The sequence below is a fragment of the Rosa chinensis genome, chromosome 3 (genome assembly GCF_002994745.2).
Source record: "Rosa chinensis cultivar Old Blush chromosome 3, RchiOBHm-V2, whole genome shotgun sequence".
Classification (NCBI taxonomy): domain Eukaryota; kingdom Viridiplantae; phylum Streptophyta; class Magnoliopsida; order Rosales; family Rosaceae; genus Rosa; species Rosa chinensis.
Window position 1 is genome coordinate 8,709,755 of NC_037090.1, and position 19,635 is coordinate 8,729,389.

At 39.2% G+C, this 19,635-nt stretch overlaps 2 protein-coding genes across 3 annotated transcripts; both read right to left on the bottom strand.

Moving 5' to 3' along the window:
• Positions 1–806: 806 nt before the first annotated feature.
• Positions 807–2,963, bottom strand: LOC112193358 (pentatricopeptide repeat-containing protein At5g15300). Its single transcript, XM_024333464.2, has one exon. The coding sequence runs from the start codon at positions 2,622–2,624 to the stop codon at positions 1,017–1,019; it is 1,608 nt and encodes a 535-aa protein (XP_024189232.1). The 5' UTR covers positions 2,625–2,963; the 3' UTR covers positions 807–1,016.
• Positions 2,964–3,083: 120 nt separating this feature from the next.
• On the bottom strand, positions 3,084–7,263 carry LOC112193360 (serine/threonine-protein kinase STY13). 2 transcript variants are annotated; one of them, XM_040517162.1, is made up of 7 exons: positions 6,775–7,263; positions 6,348–6,596; positions 5,830–5,962; positions 5,467–5,662; positions 4,743–4,867; positions 3,793–3,951; positions 3,084–3,625 (listed from the first exon to the last, which is right to left on the bottom strand). In XM_040517162.1, exons 2-7 carry the CDS (start codon positions 6,512–6,514, stop codon positions 3,332–3,334), a joined length of 1,074 nt encoding a protein of 357 aa, XP_040373096.1. In that variant the 5' UTR covers positions 6,515–6,596; positions 6,775–7,263; the 3' UTR covers positions 3,084–3,331. The 2 variants fall into 2 exon arrangements, with proteins under 2 accessions (XP_040373096.1, XP_024189233.1); XM_024333465.2 differs by having other exon boundaries at positions 6,348–7,263.
• Positions 7,264–19,635: the final 12,372 nt, after the last annotated feature.

A 19,635-nucleotide genomic window follows, 5' to 3' on the forward strand; every position in this document is an offset into this window, starting at 1 on the left:
AGACTTCAAGTGTGTTTACTTTAACGTATACTTGGCCATCATGATCTTGACACGTGTGTCTCTGTTTTAATTAGGTCTGTGATTAGACTTTGACTAGGTCTTATAGCACTGAGAGTTATGGGGATTGAAGCTACACGTCAGCTTTGGGTTTTTTTCTTTTCTTTTGTAGTCGACGTCCTCCTCACGAAAATTCTGTTCAATGCTCATATATGTCGATTTTGATCGATCAGAACCTTGGACTGACCGACTAGAATTTTGGTTTTCCCATGAATCCATGATGAAAATAAGAAAGAAGGATGCTTTTTTGTTCTTTAGAAATGAGTAGTTAGAAAAAGTTCTTTGGACCCTTGAATATTTCTGCATTCCTAGCTTGCTTATAAAGTTAAAGGTCTTGGAGCTTCATTTATCGGATAGCCAGATTGTGCTAGAATTCATACACCCTTTTAACCCTTAACTCATGTATGTACAAATTTAGTGGTACATGATTGAGATGACTCCTGTATTAAATTCTTACCCAGAAAACTACAAAAGAACCATGTACGTGCACTGTGAAGTGTGAACTGTCCCTATATGAGTTTGGCCAAGCTGAAAATGTCGTGGATGTATCAAGGGAATCTTTGGATATGGCCAAACTATTAGGATAGTGACACGTCTGAGAGCACAGGGTATTTATACAACGTCCAACTTTCAAGAGAAATTATGGTCCTTTTTGGACCACCATTTACCAGAGAGTAAAAAGTTCATTACTGAACTGAATTTCTAGGCTGTCAGTCAAATTCTCTTTAGTTCAGACCCCGATATGCACGCATCAATAATTGACTATTATTGCCTTCTAATAATGACATTCTATAAATGTAAGTTACAAGTTACAACATCTAGTAATGACAGTTTTCTTCTGTTTTGTTGATGAACAATCAACCGTCTGAAACTTGCAAACCAAATTAAGCTTATAAATTTAAGTTTAGCTTGTTTGCGCGAGAGTAGTATTAAGGCACATGACCTTGCACCGCCCATCTTTATTTCATCTCTACATGGCTGAAGCCGAGGCTTTTGGGAACACCCTTACAAACCATCTCATTCCTCAACCGCTCGACATCGTGCCATTTCTCGGCTTCGGCGTAGATGTTTGACAACAAAACATAATCTGCATCCTTAAGAGGTTCCAATTTGGCTAGCTGCTCAAAGCATTGCTCAGCCAATTCAACGTTTCCATGTACCTTACAAGCACCCAACAAGGTTCTCCACAACAAGGAGCTTGATAGGGAAGGCACAGCTTTGATCATCTGGTAGGCTTCATCTAACAATCCCCACCTACTAAGAAGATCAACCATGCAACCATAATGCTTAGTATCAGGCACGATTTTGCATTTTTGAATCATGTAACTGAAATACCGGCGCCCTTCTTCCACCAAACCCTTGTGACTACAAGCAATGAGCACCCCAACAAAGGTGATCCGATTCGGCTTCACTTCACCAACCTGCATTTCCATATCTGCAAACAACTCCAAAGCTTCCTCGCAGTGACCATGGACAGCGAAACCCATAATCATTGCATTCCAGCAACCAACCGGTCTCATTTTCATCCCACTAAACACCTCCCAAGCTGAACTCAACTTGCCACATTTAGAATACATATCCACAAGGGCAGTCCCCAAGTACCCTTCAATCTTATGCTGCTTTCCTTTCAACGACTCATGAATCTTCCTTCCAATCTCCAACTCCCCGGTTTCAGCACAAGCACCCAAAACCGATATAAGCGTCACTTCCGTAGCTTCCACTTCAGCAACTTGCATTTCCCGGAACAGCTCCAATGCTCCACCATAATCTCTAACCTGAACATAACCAGCAATCATCGAATTCCACGAAACCGCATCCCTCTCCACCATCTCTTCAAACACCATCTTCGCAGCCTCAACGTTGCCCAATCTAACATGCCGCCCTAATAACGTATTCCAAGACACCACATTCTTCTGAGGCATCAACTGGAACAGCCAGTCCGCCGATTCGAAATCCGTTATCTGATCATAAGCTGATATCATGATGTTCCACGACGAAACGCTTCTCTCAGACATTTCATCGAACACCTGGCGCGCGAGTCCCACAGACCCAGCTTGAGCATATACGAACAGCAACGAATTCTGAACATACAAATCGGAATCAAACCCCAGCTTCAAAACCCGGCCATGAATCTCACCTCCCTTCAAATCAATCCCCAAGCCAAAAACCTTCGCATCATCTTTCTTCATACCTTTCATGACTCTCGCACAGGCCTTGAGTGCGAAATTGTAAGTGAAATGATCACACCCAACTTGGGTCACGATCATATGATTATAGATATGAATCCCTTTGATGGGGAAATCGCTGTTGGTGTAAGCTCTGATCATGGTGCTACAGGTGAAAGGGTCGTCCATGGCGGTTTCTTGGAACAGCGATTGAGCGTGGGAGAGGCAGCCCAGTGGTGAAAGAGATGCGAAAGCTATGAGCTTTGCAAGGAGAGGTGTCTGGGTGAAGAAGAGGCCTGTTTTGGTCAGGAAAGCTTGGGCTGCTTCGACTTGTTTGATGGAGGAGAGAGGTTGAAGATGACGACGAAGGTCTGAAAGTATGTGAGGAATGGTGCGGTTCATACTCAGCAACTTCCATTTCCTAAATGAAAGCTTTTGGTTATGGCGAGCTTCAGCTAGCGTGGCTCTATTTAAATTGGAATTCCCACCAAAACGACGTCACATGGGGTTCATGGAAAGTGGGAAGCTTTGTCATGAAATGACGACGGAAGATTAAAAATTGGATTAGGATTAGGCTAGATTACTAGGGTCCTCCCTGTTTGGATGGCAGGAAATCATATTATGGATATGAATTAATTTCATTTTTCATTTAGAGGTGTTGTTTGGTTGTAATTAGAGATTGGAAAGAGAATTACCTAATTTCAAGTGGTATTCTAATTCCATTTCTCATTGTCTATCGGTCTGAAAAAGATAATAATTTTTTTTTCCTATTTCGACATTCCTACTAACCAAACGGGACCTAAGTGTTTATTAAACTATTTCTTGACCTAGAATAAATGAATTTGCGAAAATGCACGATGCTTATTGAAAGGGAGGTTCCATTGATATGAAGAGAAATTTCCAAAACCATGTGGTTTTCTTTACAATCAAATCACGTACACAATGTGAACCGTGCTGAATCCATCCTTTTCACTTTCAGTGTTTTCTCATCATTTGAATTTCATCGTTGTTTGGGTAGTTAAAATCATAAAGTTACTAAACATTGTTTCTACCATCGATCTCGAGGTGTTCCTTCAGTTGAAACAACGGGATGGTTTCCAAAATTTTGGTCAGCTTGATTGTGTGTTCTTGTTCTTCTTAGCATTGAAGAGTTGCCTAATGAAAGAAAACTTGCCTCTTGCCCGGACAGATAGTTCACTCATGGTACCGTTACTTGCTTCTGCTTCGTTGCTGTCACTGTCCGGTAGGGGTGGTGAGGGGGGTGAGAGTTTGAAGCGGAAAGAGTTGAGCATGCGGATGATCTGGCTGAACGTAGGCCTTAGATTGGGGTCCTCAACCCAACATGACTGGATGATGAAGGCAAGATCAGGGGAGACATCCTCTGGAAGTCGAGGCCTCTCTTGCTGCATTCTCAGATGGAAACAATACAAGAGTAAGCAACCAACAAGGATAGCAGTCTTCTATTCTTTACAGATGAAAGAAAGATTATGCTCTAAAGCATAGCGGCAGACTGCACATAACACACTAATATTGACATCCGGAAGAACAGAAATAACATAATCAGTCTCACCTTGAAAGCAGCAGCATAGGCAGCCTGCAAATTAGACATGCCTTCAAAGGGCATGCGGTTGGTCAACAATTCCCATAAGACGATCCCAAAGCTATACACATCAACTTTGTTATTGTAATGCTTCTTCTCTCCTTGCCGTAATGTGACAGTGCTATATAGCTGTAAATGCTAATAGTTGGTCAAAGGGAACTACCAATTGTGCAAACATAGTAGGAAACTAGGAACATATTAGCAATCACGATATATAACATACACATTCAGTAACAAAACCGCAAGTTAACCCAATGGGAACTAACACTTTATCACATCAGTGAATAGGGGCTGTAAGATTGACACCCAATTTGTGTTTTAATTTTGTGCTAAATGATATCAAGATTGTCAGTAACCAGTTCAACCTACCATTCATCTCTAACTCACTCCACTTCAAGCCCTAGAAAAGAAAGAAACTGCTCACTGTAAAAATTTGGATCCATATACTAGTTATATATTACCAGGAAGGCCAGAGCAGTCTTCACCCCAAGAGCAGTCGAGGTTTCAGAATGCAGGCACCACCAAGTGAAATGTAGAGAGGAAAAATGAATCAAAAGAGATATCCATGTGCAAAATGAAAAAAAATATCATTATCCCTGACCTATTATAGATGAAAGATTCAAGTGCACACTATAAAAACATTCAAAAGCCAAAAAGAGAGTAATAACTTTGTCATTCTGTACTCAATCAAATACACATGCAGCTTTTCCAAAAGAGAAAAAAATTAAAATTAAGTCCACTTCCAAGAACCTCAGAGATACCCAATAGACCTGAAAGGCTTCACAAATTAAAAGTCCGTGCTAGAGAAGATTGGAGAAGCATTTGCATTCACCCACACTAGTTTGTTGAACTAAATGAAAGATCTTGATTAAGACATAAAAAAGTCGTGCAAAAAGATCAAGGTAAACATGTTTACAAACCTCAGGAGCCATCCAACGGTAAGTCCCAGTTTCTGCAGTCATCATCTCAGTCACAGTTTCTTCTCTTGCAAGACCAAAATCTGCAAGCTTTACAGATTTCTGATTTGCCGTAAGCAACAGATTGTCTGCAATCAGACAGTTCATATGTATCGTTAAACTAGAAAGAAATGAATCATACTCATTGAGCCATACAAAAAAATGCTCTATAAAATGAAACCTACTAATCAGCAGCAGCAAACATAATATTAAAGTTAACCACATAAAAAGCCCCAGCTAATACATAAAAGGCAAGCATCAAAGACTGAGTGTACGGTCTTGTTACCAATATTTATATCTACAATGTTAATCCTAAGATAACATGAAGTGATCATGTGAGTAAAATTTTCTGAATTAAGAGAAGAATCCAACAGAATCAATAATTTGACAAGGGAGAATTCAGAACCATCTGCAGCCTACTGGATAAGCATAACCAAGAAAGAAAATAAGAGATACAAATAACATTAAGCTATGGAAACTTATGGCTAAAGCAGTGCTGCAATTTCTACTAACTTCATGAACAGAGAATCAGAACTAGAGCAGAAAGTTAACGTTAGAAGTATTGGATGTCATTCAAAATAAACTATGTCAATAAATTCAATAAGTGTTAACAAACAAATTGTTACAGTACATAACCCAGAATATAAAATACAGTAGTGAAGTACAACTCAAACTAGCCATATGGTACCAGGTTTTAGATCTCTATGTATAATGCCATTGGCATGTAAACATTCCATTGCATGAGCGATGTCAAGAGCATATTTAATGGCCACATGAAGTTCTAATTGATTGGGACGAATACTAATCAGGTACTTCCGGAGTGACATTCCAGGTAATAGCTCAGTAACTATCACCATTAGAGGATCCTTACAAGCTCCAATAAACTGAAGAGATGAAAAAAAAAAGAGGTATTACATCCAGTGAAACTAACACAAAAGACAAAAGGTTTTCAACAGTTGAGGCAGCCAGGAATACATATATATTAAACTCGCAGCTTAAATTTTTGATACAAAATGAACATGTGTAAGGACATGCTTAAGCATCCACTGACCTTCACAAGATTTTCATGCTTCACTCGAGTCATCATATTAACTTCACGGGTAAATCGATTCTCAAGTTGAGCTCTTTCTTCAGAAGTGCTCCCACGATTGAGAACTTTGATAGCCACAATTCGACTACCGTACCTGGTAAAATAATTAGACAACAAACTACTCATGAACACTCTGTGCAAAGCAAAGCAAAGCGAAACAGAACAATTCATCTGCTGACATCAGAACTAGTAACTCCCGCTAGTTGACAAACAAAAACAACTTGTAATCTAATAATGAAGGCTTGAATTCACACAAGTACAGTGTCAAATAGATTCCCCCTGAAAAATGTACGAATATAAAGTCACAACTCACAAGAATGTTATATCACATATCCAACGCCCCACATTGGCAAAAGCATATCCTCAACATAATCAACAAACAAAGCAACAAATTAAACTGGAATCAGCGAACACTTTGATTTCATCACACCAAGCAAGAAGTAACACAATGATTTGACTAACAAACAACTGAGCATTACCTTCCTTCATAAACTTTCCCATGAGCTCCCTCACCAATTTTCGCCCCAATAAACAACAACTTGGGATCAACCAGCAGGCTGTCGTCGATTGCCAGCTGCTGCGCCGTAATTGAGACCGAAGCCGAATTCCTCTGCTGTCTTCCTCCACTGTTCACACTACAACTCATATTGCCACCCCTCAAATTACCCCTGAATTCCTCATCTCAATATGATCCTCCACAATAATTGGCATTATTAAACAAACGCTACCTATCCAGTTTCAGTAAACATTTGGCTCAATTTCCATATCATCCTCAATCCACCATAAGACCAAAACCCAACTCCTGTAAAAATCAAAACTCTCTTTTCCACACTAAACATTCAGAGCAAACTCCACTATTACTATAAAAAAAAAAAAACCCAGCACAAAAGAACACAGCTTTCTCACCGCTAAACTAGCTCAAATTAAACCACACACTTTGCTTGAGGTTGAAGAAGCCTCCGCTTCCGCGCACTTGATACACACAACAAAAGGTAAAGAGATAAACACAAACCCACAAAAGGCCTAAAAGGAAAACAGACAACCTTACAATCGACGCGACATTCACCGGAGAAGAAAAATTGACCCCAAAAAACAAAAACAAAAAGAATTAAAAGCTAAAGAATCCCGCAACCTCTAGCTTCCAATAATCAAGCTCCCCGTCCTTCTTTTGCTTCCTTTTTAACTTGTACTCACTAAAAAAATAACTGCTGAAGGAAGCCTAACCCTAGAAAGAGCACTAATAAGAGTCTTTTTCTTTTCTTTTCTTGAGTCTCAGAGTTTCTCTCTCTAGAAATCTCTCGCACTTTCTCTCTCTCTCTCTCTCTCTACCCACTCGAGAGGCCCGCGCTTCCGATGATGATAGATATTCCGAGTATCTGTTCCGACGACGAGGGTTGTATTAAAAGTTGGAGAGAGCGAATTTCTTTTCTTTTCTTTTTTTTTTTTTTTTCAATTTTCAAAAGGGAAAGCGAAGTGGCCAATGGGAGAGCCCCACGTGGAGAGCACATATTGGACTTTTTGATAGTAGCATCAGCGACTTTGACGTTCTTGGTTGAGAATGAATTGCCTCGCCTCGGCTTGGGTTATTTTTCTGCCTCGTGTTTATTGCCTATTGTTTTATTACTTTTTTTTTATAATAAAAAGTCAGGCCAGTCTTTTTCTATTATTTTCAGTTCTTTTTTTGTTTTTGTTTTTGGGTTGCTGTTCATTAATAAAAAAAATATGAGAGAAAGAGACAATCTTGAAGTTTCATTTGAGATTAGTGGGAATACTTGTGTATCTGATGTGGATGTTGATATTGATATTTCTCCAAAACTGTCATCTACGCTAATTATGTGTTCATTTTTCAAAGAAATGTGCATCTTCTCATCTAGATAGGAGCCATGCTAGAAATTGTGATGTTTCTCTTTGACATTTGACTTTATTTTTACTATTGTTAGATAGAACCTTCCCTTTTGATTAGGTAATATATATTGACATTTGGTTCATTGATTTGCCTATATATTGAGGTGAATATAATACAATATGTAATGAGTTGACTTTGCAGTTTGCATTGTGATCTGAAAACTAAAACCAATTCTCATCTCCTCCCCACTAGATTCTCAAAATGAATACATTTGTAATTTTAAATTTTTCTAGTACGTTAGATTATAAAAAAAAAAAAAAGTGAAATGATTGTACAGCGTTTCTAATCTCATCTTGAATGCTTCTTTAACACAATTATGTTATTTTGGACTTGAACTAGAGATATTTGTTCGTGAAAAATTATTGCAATTTCTAACCATTGGCTACTAATCAATGGATTTTCTCCAAAAGTGATTAATCCTTTTTAAATGCAACATACAACTCTCTCTGAGTGGATATTCAATAAGTTTGGCACTGAAGTATGAGTCATAGTAACACTTTGTTTTTTTATTAATTCTTAGGGTAGTACCAAAATGTCGGGTATTATACCTTGCTAATTCTAAAATTTGAAAAATTACGACGAATGAGGACGAATATGAACATATCACGAGCATAATTGGATTTTGGAAGGAAAGAGTTGTGCAAATGAAATTACTTAAACACCAATATATCTGATGCTCTCTATTTTGGGTGCTGGTGCTACTTACATCAACTATCTTTGTTCTTTTAAATTGAATTTATTATACCTGTCAATTAATTTAAAAAATGTCTCTAACGGGATGTCGTTATGGAGGAATTTTCAGATATTATTGGGTTATCTTTCAGGGGTATCATATCCTTATTGCTTCTAATATTCTCATAGTCGTTGTCGAAACAATTAGAAGATAACATGAGATAATGATGGGAAAATTATCTAGTTAAAGAGATTCACTCGTTCTCCTAGATTATCTTCATTTGTATTCTGTTGTTTATTAGAATCTTCTCATCCGTTCAATAAATTAGTACTCGATAAAATTTTTAAAATAACTCTCTCATCATCCCCCTCTCATATTCACCATTCTTTTTCACTTCCAAACAAATAAGTCGATGGCTCTAGCCGACGAGGGAAAGATACACATAACTTGGCCATATTCTTCAACATGTAGTACATAGTCTAATTTGTTCGAACCCAAAGTATTAGATGATTTGATGGAACTAAGTTTGATTCTTAGACTTGTCCATGTTGTTATAAATAGGGTAAGGCTCCACTTGAGAATACCAGCCACTCCTTTTAATATTTTCAAAATGAACGTCCGCTTTCAATTAATACACGACACGTGTGAGTGAGACGTGGGTGATACGTTTATCGCATGGGGTATAGGTAGCATTCATTGTGTACGCATTGGCCAATCACATTTCTTGTTTACTTTTACATGTTAGTGAAATGGTGGAGATGTGATCCCACATGTTCCATCACCATCCTGATTGAAACAAGTGTCTGGAGACTTCTAACCTTGAGAGGATTTGATTGACTCAAAGTAGCTAGGTATTATTTTATTTTATTTTTTTAAGTAGCTTAGTTAGTTCTCAGTTGCTGTACTCGTAACCATTCATCAGGACATGAAATTCATAAGGTAGATTTGATGACAAATTGGAATTCCCAATCTGCAAATAATTCACTTGTAACAAAAAAAAAAACAAAAAAAAATATTCACCTAAAAACTAATTGAGGAAGACTCGTGATCTAACTAACATTGTGTGAAGTCATGAATTAAAAAAATTTAGCTAATATAGACATACGAGTTGTAGTGTCGTCCAAAAAGTTTTATTGTAATGTTGGTAAAAATGCAAGTTAGAAAGAAAATATATTTATCTTCAACATAATGGATTGGCATTGAACTCTATGAGAACTCTATGAACGCTAACTATTTACATATAATTTCAACTTGTATCTTATTTCATTTAGTATCACTAAATGATTACGTAGACGTGGTCTTTGATCTCGAGGAGCTATTGGCCTTCATTATAGCGAGCATGCCTGCGTCGCTTCGTCTTTTCGTCGAGTTGGAATTCAGGAACTTCTTCTACCTCAGCATGCCTTGATTTATTGATCAAAGTAGATAATGTGGCATGGATATCAAAACAGAACAGAGCATGATGGTCGACACAATAACATGTATTGCCCTTAGGTCCAGAATCAACATAAGCATGCAACACCAAGTCTCTCTGTCTCGTAGCAGCGAGATAGATGCCCAAGCTTTTATTCAAAAGCCTTAGCTAAACAGCCCAGAAGATCCAATCAATCCTCAACTAATTAGAATTCATATGGTAGATTTGATGACAAATTGGAATTCCCAATCTGCAAATTATTTACTTGGAAACTAAAAACAAAAAGAAAATCAAATATTCACTTTAAAACCAGCTAAGGAAGACTCGTGATCTAACTAACATCATGGGAGGTCATGAATTCAAAAAAAAAAAAGCTAATATAGACGTACAAGCTCTAATGTGGTCCAAAAAGTTTTATTGTAAAGTTTGTGTAAATGCAAGTTGGTGCTCTGAATCCTCCATCCTCAATCATTATGAATCACACTAAATTAGATCATAGCTAAATAATCAACGTACTTATTTGGAAGTTAGCTGATGCGAACATAACACGTTAAAAATGTACAAACGACATTGAATCCCCACATTCGACGGGACTCATGAGATCAATTAAAGCTAATTATTATGTGGAAATGACACACCTTATGGAAAGAAAATTTATCTAGCTTCAACGTGATGGATTGGCATTGAACTCTATGAACGCTAACTATCTACATATATATAATTTCGACTTGTATCTTATTTCATGTAGTGATACACTGATACTCAAATCGAGTAGACGCGTGGTCTTTGATCTCCAGGAGCTATTGGCCTTCATTATAGCGAGCATGCCTGAGTCGCTTCGTCTTTTCGTCGAGTTGGAAATCAGGAACTTCTTCTATCTCATCATGCCTTGATTTATTGATCAAAGTAGATAAAGTGGATATCAAAACAGAACACAGCTAGAGGGTCGACACAATAATAGTACTGCCCTTAGGTCCAGAATCAGCATAAGCAACAGCTGCAACGAGTCTGGCACCTAGAATCTAACAACGAGTCGCTAGCTAGTTCATAACTTCATATTAGAAGCGAATTGCAAGACTCACTAATGGAGCTTGGTCAACAGTTGTCTTCATATATAAAAGATAAAAAGAATGCATGCAGTGATGATTGAAGAAAGTATTTCATTCGTAATATTTTTGCTGTACGTATTTTGTCATATAGTAGAATCTTTTCGGAAACTTAATGGAGGGGGCAAGTCCCATAACGTACTGGAATAGCCCTAAAAGAATGCAAGATGGAAGAGGAAATTGAATGGTGTTATCCGCATGAGCGGGAGACTACGTCCACTTGAATGTTTAATTATGTGTGTTGAGCCTTGCGACCTAACAAGATTACAAAGTGTGTAATGGAGTTGAGATGGAATGAATGAATGGTGTTTAAGTGGGAGGAGAGTTCCTTTTATAGGTGAAGGAAGCCATCTCCTTTACATGGTTTTCGATGTGGGACAAGCAAACAACTATTCTAGTGTAGAAAGCCTAGTTTGTGAGGGCAACTTTGCAAGGCCGGAAAGGTGGCTTCCCGGCGACGGATTTGCGACTTCCGGATACCATAGCGTAGCTTGAACATAGGGCTACAAGATGCAAGTAGCGGTTGGGCCTCACCATGGCTTGTGGGTGTCCCAAAGAGGGTGTTAATTATGCGTGGTGAGATAGCAAACTAGTCATGCTAGTAGAGGTATCTACAAGTCCCCGAAGTCCGCAAGCAAGAGGAGCTTCTTGGTTGGGGAGTTATACACATGATGTCACCAAGCATAAGTAACCGGGCGGTACGGAGCCCCTACAAGTCCCCGAGCTCCGTAAGCAAGAATGGACTCTTTTAACCTACACAATGAAAAAACCCATTAATGTGTATGAACATGTAAAATATTGGTAGTTGTATATGTGGATCTTATGGCCATATAACACGCACAATAGATAGTGGCAAGTGTAATGGGTGTCCATATAAATTTGTGGGAGTAGTCCCGGTGACATCGTATGAAGCGTTTGTGAACTTGGGGCTTAAGTAAAGCATGTTGGACATGATCGAGCAAGTCGGGTTGTTCGAGCAAGTTGGGTGTAGTTGAGTGTGTAGGCGTTGTGCGAGCATGCGAGGCGTGGCCCAAGCGCAAGTCGTGGCCATACTCGATACCCAAGCGAGTCGAAACCCGAACAAGTCGTTTATCCGAGCTTGTTTAATTAAGTCATAAGTGTCACAAGCTTCTAGATGCATGTCACAAGTAATTGAATTTAAGCATGTATGTGTGTAGTAAAGTTGCTAATAACATTTTATAGGCATGCTTAAGGGTCATGGAGACATGTATAGTCATGGCATCGGCGGTAGCTCAAATTGTAAGAGCGAAAAGATAAGAGGAAGGCACTTATCTTATGCCGATTTGAGGTTCATTGCTTGTGGCGGATAAAGTACTCCGATAATGTCCGTCGACTCGTAGTTGAGGTTGGATGCTTGATAGAAATAATTGAATTTCCTTGCCACAAAATAGATGATTAGTATGTAGATTTGTAAAATCAACATCAATAATTTGCATATGTACTTTGATAAAACAGTAATCAGAGTGTAAAAGCAAATGTAGTGGTTGAAAATAACTTGCATATACATCCATTTTTGCTAATTTCGACAGCTGGTTTACATGATGCATATTTGTGTACGAGCAAGCATATCATGGGCCAATAGTGACGAAAATAACATGCTTGCCTGTCAACATTGTGTTGGGAAGACATTTGAAGGCACACGATGCCCATGAATCACAAGCCATTAAATATGAGAGAGCATGAAATAATCTGTGAGTTGACGTTTAATCAATTATCAATGACAAGTAGAAGCCCAGATCACGTGTGTAGAGATATGCACCTGATGCTTAATTGTAACTATAATAGAATAGTTGGAGCAAGCAAATAAGTAGTGTGCCGCTGAAGTAAAATTCAATATGACCCAAAGTTTGTTGCCATGTTGGAGTCAAAACATGCACTTCTAGTGGGAGTATATGCATAATTGAGTCCACTGATATACCAATTTATTGATGCTTTATAAGGTAGAGAAACCAAGGTATATATAATTTGTACTGACAGTGAGCCCCCCCAAAACATGCATGTGTCCATGATGTAATATATCCTGCGAGTGAGAATGCAAAACCAACATCTAGCACATGGAGAAGTGAATTGATTGGCGGCATGGATAGTATACTATTGTTTTGATAAATGGCATGAATGAATTGACCCATATAGAGTCAATATATACTATCAATTCTTAACAACACCCTGGGAGAATAGCAAACCATAAATTGTTTAAATATAGTTGAGTGGATATGATACCGCCAGCATGCTTAACCGTGTGTACCAAATAAAATAAAGAGAGAGGCTTATCTTATTTTGCAGAGTTTGACAGCCATAAAAGCTCGGGGCCTGTTTGGGTTGCTGTTGCATATCAGATCAAGATGCATATCAATTCTTAACCAGCTAGCGGAGCTGGTTACCGCCTGATGGTGCAAGCAGATCTGTTTCCAGTTGGTGGTGCCTAGCGGAGGCTGCCCAGCGGAGTGCGAAGGCTTAGGTGCTAGGCGGTGAACTGGAACTCAGCGGAGATTGTGCAGATGAGATCTTGCCGGCGGAGCTATGCTAGTGGGGTGTGGCTAGCGGTCCGATAGCCGCTGACAGTTGGCGGAGGAGGCCGGTTCCGCTGGCTGCAGCTAGCGGTGGTGTTGTCAGTTGCAGCTTCTATGCTTTGTCCTGCGGCACACCGACGGGGCCGTTGAGGATAGCTAGCGGAAGGCCGTTTGGTGGACTAGGTTGTCGCTGATGGAGCACTGGGCTTTGCTCGCCGGCGGAAGTTGACTTGGGAGTGTAGTTCGGCTAGCGGAGGTCATGAGATTTACCGCTGCCGCTGACGGAGTTCCGCGGAGGATTTTTGGCGCTGCCGCCGACACAGCTCGGCGGATGAGTTGCTCAGCGAATTTTCCGGCGGATCCCTGGGACACCAGCGGAGTTTACTGATGCTCACAGCGGAGAAGCTTGGCGGAGCTTGCCTAGCAGCAGAAGCCTGGCGGAGCGGAGGTGATGATTAAAGATGGGTTTGGGGAACTCATGGTGCTGAGCGGAGGAAGCCTTGGCTGGCAGAGATTTTTCCGCTGACGGATATGGGCGGAGGAATGTGCCGCTGATGGATATGGGCGGAAGAATGGAGATTGGCGGGGGTTTCGTCCGCCACAAAATTTCAAAGCCGGAAGTCAAAATTAAGGTCTGGTGCTTGGAAGTTTGCTAGCGGGGTTGGCTAGCGGCGGTTGGTAGAGCATGACCACAGGTGTGGTCAGCGGTGTACAGTCCGGCGGAGGAGCAGTTTGGCTAGCGGAAGTTTTGCTCGACGGAAGAGCTCGGCGGTGACCTGGAGGTTGGCGGAGGAAGAGTTCGGCGGAGAGGAGCCTGATGGAGACCACGAGTTCCAGGTCGAAGGTGGACGGAGCTGCAATTGGTAGTGACTGGCGGGCAATTTGAAATTTGGAAGGGTGCCCAGAGAAGTTTTCTGGGTGTCCAGAGAAATTTTTTTTTTTTTTTTTTTGAAGGTTCAGCGTTGACCAAGCCTTGATGGGCGTTGACCAGCCATGTTGGGCGTTGACCGACTCCGCCGGTCGTTGACCAAGCTAGCCCGGCGTTGACCGGCCCCAATTTGATGTTGAATGAGCGTCGACTCGACATTTTTGGGTCAAAGTTCGTGGTAGGTGACGAAGCCTTTGTGTTGGCTTCCCACAGACGGCGCCAATGTTAATGCTTGTATCCGTGGGGATCTAATTAACGATAAGTAAAAGAGAGGGAGAGAGTGACACAAGCGAAGTATAGTGGTTCGCCTCCGCATGAGCGGGAGACTACGTCCACTTGAATGTTTAATTATGTGTGTTGAGCCTTGCGACCTAACAAGATTACAAAGTGTGTAATGGAGTTGAGATGGAATGAATGAATGGTGTTTAAGTGGGAGGAGAGTTCCTTTTATAGGTGAAGGAAGTCATCTCCTTTACATGGTTTTCGATGTGGGACAAGCAAACAACTATTCTAGTGTAGAAAGCCTAGTTTGTGAGGGCAACTTTGCAAGGCCGGAAAGGTGGCTTCCCGGCGACGGATTTGCGACTTCCGGATACCGTAGCGTAGCTTGAACATAGGGCTACAAGATGCAAGTAGCGGTTGGGCCTCACCATGGTTTGTGGGTGTCCCAAAGAGGGTGTTAATTATGCTTGGTGAGATAGCAAACTAGTCATGCTAGTAGAGGTATCTACAAATGGAAATTTTTTTCAGGTGAACAAAAATTAAAGAACCCATAACAACTTCGTAGTGTCTGACCACGTTGTAGTCCTACAACTAACTGGAAGTAGGGTAGTGCGATTTTGCACTCTGTTAGGATCCCCAGGATAACGCCAATGGTATGACATTGCGAAATGAAACAAAGAGAAATTCTAGAGAAAACTAAGAAAATAGAAATGCATATTTTTCATTCATAGATCTGTTGTACAAGAAAGTTAGTAGATAAAGAACAGTTTAGGACACGTGTCGACCAACTAGTGAAGACCCCTACCTAACATACTCCCAGCACAAGGACCAAAAGGTGCGCACCAACTAAATAAACGCTGCGTTTTAATTGTAAATAAAATGAATCATAACATTTCTTCCCCCTTAAACAGAAACTTGACCTCAAGTTTCACTTTTAGAATCAACTTCTAGCATGCTGAAGATTGTCCTCAGTTCGGATATGAGATACATAGTAAGCACATCAACAATAATAGCTCTAGGCCAAGCAGTAAACACAAAGAGGTAAATCTTCAACACTGCAAGACCAAGAACAACATGATATCCATAACTCCTTTTCCAATCATTCAATCCATGAGTTAATAAGCAGAGAATAAGATGAAGCCAACCAACATCACTTGTGTTCAACATCTCAACAACAGTGGTGTCAATGCAATGAAGAGCAGCAAGGCTATTGTCACCAAGATCATGGGCTAAGGTGTCAAGATTATCATCTAAATAAGTAGAGAAATCATGAACCCGCAAAACGAAATTTAGAAACAATTGTTGTTCATCTTCTTCTGAAACTATTGGAATAATTGCAAGTGCAGCACATTTTCCGTAGATCTCTTGCATAAATCTTTTTGTCTTCCCATCATTTCCCATGTGCTCAGATCTGAAAAGTTTATCTAGCATTGGCCAAAACACTTGCAATAGCAGAAGCATACAACTATCTCCAGAATATACACTCTGCCCTGATGTTACAAGATGGTTGAATACAGTTTCCACCTTGTAAAGCTCTCCAGCACCATAATTCAAAATTTGTGTATAGGTGGCAGGTTTTTGTCGGAGGCAATGATTGTTATCAACAGATTTCCCAATAGCTTCAAAGCTAGAAGAAAGCAATCTAGCCAATAAGTTCCTCATTAACTCTTTGTTATAAATAGAACCACAGATCATACTAACTGCACTAACAACTTCTTTCTCATCTTCCCAAGGTAAATGAATGTTCTCGAGACACTCTCCTATCCACATCAATATCTCCAAATTTGAAGGTTCATACATCACTATAGAGCATCTTCAAAAAATTTACGCAATGCAGATGCACAAGGACTCAAGGATATGGTTTCTGATATTCCAGCAGCAAGAAAAAACAACAAGGGTCTAGCAATTGTTTGAAAAACAGAGATCCACATAGAATAGGAGTCAATAACATCTGCAAGATATCTATACAGAGTGCACATACTACCCTTCAGTTCATCCAGAGGCCTAATGGACCAAACCATCAACTGCATAATGACCGAGAAATCAAAGATTTGACTTTTCTGTAGGATTACCTTTGCGACCACATTAAAAGAAAATAACTTGATCTCCACATCCTTCCAAGCTATTAGTGCAATTGCAGAAGCCCAAACACCAAAGAAAAGCTTCTGTACAACTATAACATATATTAAAAGCTGACAAATATCCACCAATAGTTCAACAAGATTCATTCTAAAATAAACAAGGCCAATAGGCAGCTCCGGTGTTCCTTGGTCGCCATTGAACATAGAATCATCCACCTGGGCACGTAATAAAAGTGTATCCAAGGTATATAAAAGATATTGCAAACACTTTTCATTTGGCTTCATATGGTTTTCAAGAGAATTCACATGCAACTCTTTTGTACAATACTCATTTGCAGTAGTTACTAAATATTTCCATCTTTCCTAATTGTCAGCCAATATCATTTTCATAATTGTATCCATTTCCTTGTATAACTCAGTAGCTTCAATTAAATGCAATTGAATACTTGCACTTGCAACAACAATCTTGACATCTAATGGATCAAACTGATAATTATGTTGCAGCGAATTTGTAAATGCTTCTCCAAACAAAGTATCATAAGGTAAGAATAATTGAAAGCTGATGATCTCCCTTCACAAGTTCTGAAATAAAACAAGGGAAGAGTACTCTTCGACAGAGCAATAAGGGTCTCTCAATTTCTCCCAACAAAGCAAGCAAAGATTCAACATGGTAATAATCTAGAGCAACATCACACAACTTTTGGAAGCAAAAAATACCTGCCTCCAATATCAACAGATCATCTAGGGTAATATCCATGGTGGGTGAGATGTTTGTGACGCGCTCTTGGGAGCGCATAATTTAACCCTGAAATATCGTTAGTAGTATAAGCAAATAGGGATCGTTCTATTCCGGGGATTGAGGGTACACTTGTAATTGTGAAACAAATAAAGAAAAGTATTATTTACAAAAATAAAATAAAGAATATAAATATATACAATTGTATAAACAAATAAAGAATTAAAATAATAAAGTATTATTTACAAAAATAAAATAAAGAATAAATATATACAAGTAAACACAAATAAGGGGGGGGATTAGGATTCTTAAAATTAAAATTAAAATAAATAAAATAAAGAAAATGTAAAAACATATATACAAGGGTGGAACGCAAGGAACAAAGATCAAAATCAATTCCATGTAATCAAATTCGATTCAAACCCTATAATTGTTCTTCCAAGTCATGAGAGAGGAGTTGATCATGTGAAACATTCGAAAGCAAATTATTTCCCATATTTTACTTTTCAATGCTAATTAACCTAAGCGAAAGCACCTAGATTAATCCTATCAAACATGCAATCAAGCCCTAGAAAGCTAGTCAATCATGACATGTTCAACGCATTAGACATAGAGAAAGGCTATCAACTCAAGTGTACAACTTAGTTATGGAAAAGTCCACCTAATTGCAATCCTCTTCAATTAAATTCGATTCTTGTCCAGAACCTTTACTACTTTTGATTCAAGTTACACAAAACGAAAAGTCGATTTCATGTTCTTAAACCTAGCACCAATTACATGCAAATCCTATAAGTGTCGACCCAAATAAGATAAGCATATAAAAGTTTTCTGTAAAGCAAATTTAATCGAACAAACTCACATAAGCGACTTAGAATCACAATTATAGAATTCGAAAACTTTATTTAAACATAGAAGTTGGGTTTAAACTTTACCCTAAACATTATTGTTAACTAGAAACAAGTTCATATGAATTCAAACAAGGAAAACAAAAGATCATTACAAGGAAAAAGAATGAATTACACCGTGAGGGGAGATGGAGATGGAGAGCTAGATGGTTGGATCTTGAATCTTGGAAGCAAGCCTTCAAGTTGGATGATGGAGGATGTGATCTTCACGGCTCCTTCTTCTTCTTCCTCTCCTTGCTTGAAAACGCAGAACTTTGCAACTAGAGAATGGAGAAGGAAAATGGAAAGGAAATGGAGAGACAAAGAAGATGAGATGGATGAAGGAATATTTGGGAAAATGGAAAGGAAATGGTGAGACAAGGAGATGAAATGGATGAAGGAATTGGTGGGAAAATGGAAAGGAAATGGAGAGACAAAGAAGATGGAATGGATGAAGGAATGTGTGACTAAGAAAAATGGAGAGGAAATGGTGAGACAAGAAGATGAAATGGATGAAGGAATATGTGACTAAGGAAAATGGAGAGGAAATGGTGAGACAAGAAGATGAAATGGATGAAGGAATATGTTTTAGAATGAGAGGAGAAGGTGTTTATATAGGGAAGAAAAAGAAGAGTGAAATGATGAGTGGAAGAAAAATAATGAAAGTGGAGTATGAAAGTGATTTGTAAAATATGGAAAAGAAAGAGAAATGATGAAATGAAAGCAAAGCATGAAGGTGCAGCAACATGGAAGTGATGATGATCTATTAAAGAGATTGTAGAAAAAATATATCCAAGGAAAAAGAGAAAAGCATCTAGCTTTCTTCATGTGGGTGGGAAACATGAATATGTGGTGTTGAGCTGTTTTCAGCTCAGTTTCTTCCCCTTTATTCCTTCAATTATTTCTCCAACAAGACTTCATTATATGCCTTCGACTTCTTCATATGAAATGTTCCACTATGAGTGTAGATCATCCTGACAAATTTTCAGAGCTTCAATCCATGTGGTTGGGCTGGAAATGCTGCTGGACCTCTTACAGGTCCAGTTTTCCGGTTTTGCTTCTGTAGAAAATTGGGCTGATTGTTTGAAGGCCTTCCACTCATATTTTTCTCTGGCACTCTTCATAAGAAATGATCCTTTGGGTGTCTAGAATGGATCTGGAAGGTTTCAGCTCATTTGAAGTTCATTTGGTCAGGCGGCCGCTCCTTCTTCTTTGCTTGGCTTGGTTTCTCCTAGCCGGAGTAGGAATATGTGTAAAATTGATCTTTTAGTACATTTCCATTTTTC

Coding starts and splice junctions, on each gene's coding strand:
- LOC112193358 (XM_024333464.2), bottom strand. CDS start 2,624: ATGAACCGCACCATTCCTCACATACTTTCAGACCTTCGTCGTCATCTT.
- LOC112193360 (XM_040517162.1), bottom strand. CDS start 6,514: ATGAGTTGTAGTGTGAACAGTGGAGGAAGACAGCAGAGGAATTCGGCT. Junction 5,963..6,347: donor GGGAAAGTTTATGAAGGAAG/GTAATGCTCAGT, acceptor TTATTTTACCAG/GTACGGTAGTCGAATTGTGG. Junction 4,868..5,466: donor ACATAGAGATCTAAAACCTG/GTACCATATGGC, acceptor GTCTGATTGCAG/ACAATCTGTTGCTTACGGCA.